Source organism: Leptonotus elevatus, chromosome 13 (assembly GCF_054856555.1).
Source record: "Leptonotus elevatus isolate MCC_2025b chromosome 13, RoL_Lele_1.0, whole genome shotgun sequence".
Classification (NCBI taxonomy): domain Eukaryota; kingdom Metazoa; phylum Chordata; class Actinopteri; order Syngnathiformes; family Syngnathidae; genus Leptonotus; species Leptonotus elevatus.
The window spans coordinates 15377501-15381932 of record NC_141251.1 but is presented as its reverse complement, the minus strand read 5'-3'; the positions used below and the strand labels follow the sequence as shown (position 1 = coordinate 15381932).

Below are 4432 nucleotides of genomic sequence, written 5' to 3'. Positions count from 1 at the left end.
GTCTGCAATGCACCTGCTAGAACATGTCAGCAGCACATCTGCAGTGAGAGCCTCTTTCGTCTGGAGTGCGGCACAATCCACAGCGGCACCAGACGTTATTGTTCATGCAGCACCTTACTCTGGTGCCCAGTGCTTCACCATTCTTATTCAGAAAGAGGCCTTCTCACAGCTAACGCACCTCCCATCCTTTTGCTTTGCCACTAACACACGCACATGCGCGCACACGCACACACACACGCACACACACACACACACACACACACACACACACACACACACACACACACACACACACACCCACACACACACACACACACACACACACACACACACACACATACTTGCCTCTGTGTATTATGAGGACATTTTTTCCAAACCGGTTTAATTGTGTATTACAGGGACACCCCTTTCTGCTAATGCCAGAGAGATGGGACTTGCACCCAAAATTTTTTTTTGGGGTTGTCCAGGAAAATTTCACTTCAAAACTTGAAAAAACTCAACACACGAAAAAAAGAAAAACCTGAAAAAATCCGTAATTGTGAGGACATAGATAATGACCTAAATAAGCCACGCCCATTGCAAAAATGGTAATTATGAGGACCAACTCACATTACAAGGACAAAGTTTACACAACACACAGCAACCATGTCACTGAAGTGATTTGAAAGTTCTGGCATTCTGACTTTACACAAACTAAAATGGCATTGATGTGTAATGACTTACCTGATATAAGGACACATTGTTGTACATAACAATACTGTGAAATGCAAAGTCATACCTGATCTGTCCTAAAATTGTAAGTTTTAACATGGTGCTCATGTTACAACTTACAATTTTAGGACAGACTGAAACTGGTATGTTAATAAAACTGCTTCTTATGTGAACAGGTTATCTAGGTCAAACACAGCTTTGTAATGGATAAGCTAGACATGAAACCAGATGCAAAAGAGTCAGTGAACATTGAACATTTTATTCTTTAAAACATGACTACCTCTCATCTTAAAGGATGAGCAGTTTTCTCATAGCTCATTCCTGAAATACCTTCGGATTTCTGAATTTCTGAAACAGGTTCAATGTAGGAAGTGTCCGAAGTACTGTGAGAATCTGGAACATATTCCTCTGCTAACGAATCCTCACTTGAACTGGATACATCAGCAACCTAATTTTTTAAACGAAAACAATTATTACATACATACATACATACACATATTGTCGCTGTTCTGTGAAAAACACTTCCACCATAGGAGCTACCGGAGAGCAGCCCGCGACCTAAAAATGGAAACGTGTTTTTCACAGGACAGCAATGATATCCATATATACAGTAGATGCACACATACATATGCATATATACAGTGGCTCTAAAATTAACCTGCCAGATGCGGGTTAAAATTCATTTTGGCGGGTGGTCATAAATATTTACTAGCTTTACTTCGCTGTTACTTAGTGATGTTACACTCGAAGTAGAAGCTTGAGAAAAGTGTCGAGCGCTCGCGGCAGAAGTAGCTCCCGCCATTGATGGGCTAATGTGCTAAAGTTAATTTACCAAAGGTCTTCATCATCAAGCAGTTTTGCATTTTTTTTAAACGGGATATGTGCCAGATGCTGGAGCAAACTAGAAAAGCATTTAGAACCTAAAGTTTGTGCACATACTAAGGATTATTATAAATCTAGTCACATTTATTCGAAAGATGAGATGAAGCATTTAACAAGAGGGATAGTTAATATGCTTAATCTATGGCATTGCCCCTAAAACAGATATTGTGTGATACAGATAGGAATTTTAGTCCCATACAAGCTTATTGTTGGATACAATATTTTGAACGTCTTGGCAATACACATTGCATAAAAAATTGTTGTGATTATATTTGTTAGTTATATAGTTCAGCCCTAGCATCTACTCTACACTCTTCACTCCTAACGTCTTGCTTCTGAAAACTGATTTCAACATCAATATTCAAAAAGAAATCTCGTCACCTGGTCAACTTGGTCTGTGACAGCTACGTCTTCAGCTATGTCTTCAGGTTGTGCTTCAGTTGAAACCTGGTACACATGAAGAGAAAAATACATATAAAATTCAATTCTTAGTAACACGACTGTACCTGTGCATTTACACAGTTACAGTACATACAGAACAATTAATAGGTTAAAGTATTGTAAATGCAAACTCATTTTATTTGCCATTACAAAAATAAATAAATAAATCCTTCTGCACTACAGGTTTGTGTAAATTGGTGACGTCTATTTTTCACAATGAAACAAAAACAAGAAAATACACAGTCCTCAGAGAATCCATACCTGACCAGAGTATGAATTGTATAATAACTCCAAGCCCTCAAAACTTATTTTACAGTCACGGTGTATGAATACACTGTCCTCAGTGTCAGTTATTCACAACTATAACATTGTGAGGACTAAGTATCTGTGAGGGCTGCACAGTATTGACAAAACATGCGACATGGGTGTTTTATACAGTAATGGAGATTATTTCGACATTGAACATGGACCTAAAAAAAAAAGGATCTATCTATAGCTATATATTTTTATAATCCAATGAAAAAAAATACACGATAATCCGGAAAAATAAACATGCTCATTGTGATCTAATCTTATCCAATTAAGTTATTTTTTGTTAGTAATGCCCCTCGATACATTTCTCGTATGGCGATGCGCAATTAAGGTAGTCTCTGATTGGTCAAAGTCAGACTAAAGTATACAATCCAATATTCATTTGTTGCTTGTCTTTGCAATACACATATTGCATGAGCCATTCGTGCGACAAGATATTTTTTTATATATTGTGCCAACGTCTTGCTTCTGAAAAATGTATTTCAACGTCAACATTCAAAAAGAAATCTCGTCACCTGGTCAACTTGGTCTGTGACAGCTACGTCTTCAGTTATGTCTTCAGGTTGTGCTTCAGTTGAAACCTGGTACACATGAAGAGAAAAATACATATAAAATTCAATTCTTAGTAACACACAAGTCTGTACCTGTGCATTTACACAGTTACAGTACATACAGAACAATGAATAGGTTAAAGTATTGTGAATGCAAACACATTTTATTTGCCATTTCAAAAATAAATAATCCGTCAGCACTAATGGTTAGTGTAAATTGGTGATGTCTATTTTTCACAATGAAACAATTAATAGAAAATACACAGTCCTCAGAGTGTCCATACCTGACCAGAGTATGAATTATGAGGACTGTATGTGTAACTCCAAGCCCTGAAAACTTATTTTACATTCGCAGTGTGTAAATACACTGTCCTCAGAGTGTCAGTTATTCACAACTACGACATTGTGAGGACTATGCACCTGCGAGGGCTGCACAGTATTGACAAAACATGCGACATGGGTGTTTTATATAGTGATGGAGATTATTTCGACATGGACCTAAAAAAAAAGATCTATCTATATCTATATATTTTTATAATCCAATGAAAAAAAAATACACGTTAATGCGGAAAAATAAGCATGCTCATTGTGATCTAATCTTATCCAATTAAGTTATTTTTTGTTAGTAATGCCCCTCGATACGGTTCTCGTATGGTGATGTGCAATTAAGGTAGTCTCTGATTGGTCAAAATCAGACTAAAGTATACAATCCAATATTCATTTGTTGCATGTCTTTGCAATTCACCTATTGCATGAGCAATTCGTGCGACAAGATCTTTTTTTTTTTATAAATTGTGCAACGTCTTGCTTCTGAAAAATGTATTTCAACATCAACATTCAAAAAGAAATCTTGTCACCTGGTCAACTTGGTCTGTGACAGCTATGTCTTTAGCTATGTCTTCAGGTTGTGCTTCAGTTGAAACCTGGTACACATGAAGAGAAAAATACATATAAAATTCAATTCTTAGTAACACGACTGTACCTGTGCATTTACACAGTTACAGTACATACAGAACAATTAATAGGTTAAAGTATTGTAAATGCAAACTCATTTTATTTGCCATTACAAAAATAAATAAATAAATCCTTCTGCACTACAGGTTTGTGTAAATTGGTGACGTCTATTTTTCACAATGAAACAAAAACAAGAAAATACACAGTCCTCAGAGAATCCATACCTGACCAGAGTATGAATTGTATAATAACTCCAAGCCCTCAAAACTTATTTTACAGTCACGGTGTATGAATACACTGTCCTCAGTGTCAGTTATTCACAACTATAACATTGTGAGGACTAAGTATCTGTGAGGGCTGCACAGTATTGACAAAACATGCGACATGGGTGTTTTATACAGTAATGGAGATTATTTCGACATTGAACATGGACCTAAAAAAAAAAAGGATCTATCTATAGCTATATATTTTTATAATCCAATGAAAAAAAATACACGATAATCCGGAAAAATAAACATGCTCATTGTGATCTAATCTTATCCAATTAAGTTATTTTTTGTTAGTAATGCCCCTCGATACAT

General features: G+C 36.2%; 1 protein-coding gene across 3 annotated transcripts in view; it reads right to left on the bottom strand.

Annotated features, from left to right (window-relative positions):
* Positions 1-950: 950 nt before the first annotated feature.
* Positions 951-4432, bottom strand: part of LOC147163972 (uncharacterized) — a 10303-nt gene continuing 6821 nt past the window's right edge. For 2 of the 3 annotated variants that reach the window (XM_086093325.1, XM_086093327.1), the window contains one exon: positions 951-1159. In XM_086093325.1, coding sequence (XP_085949451.1) covers positions 995-1159 — 165 coding nt within the window. In that variant the 3' untranslated portion in view covers positions 951-994. Of the gene's footprint in view, positions 1160-1974; positions 2041-4432 lie in introns of all 3 variants that reach the window. The other variant, XM_086093326.1, reaches the window with a different exon arrangement.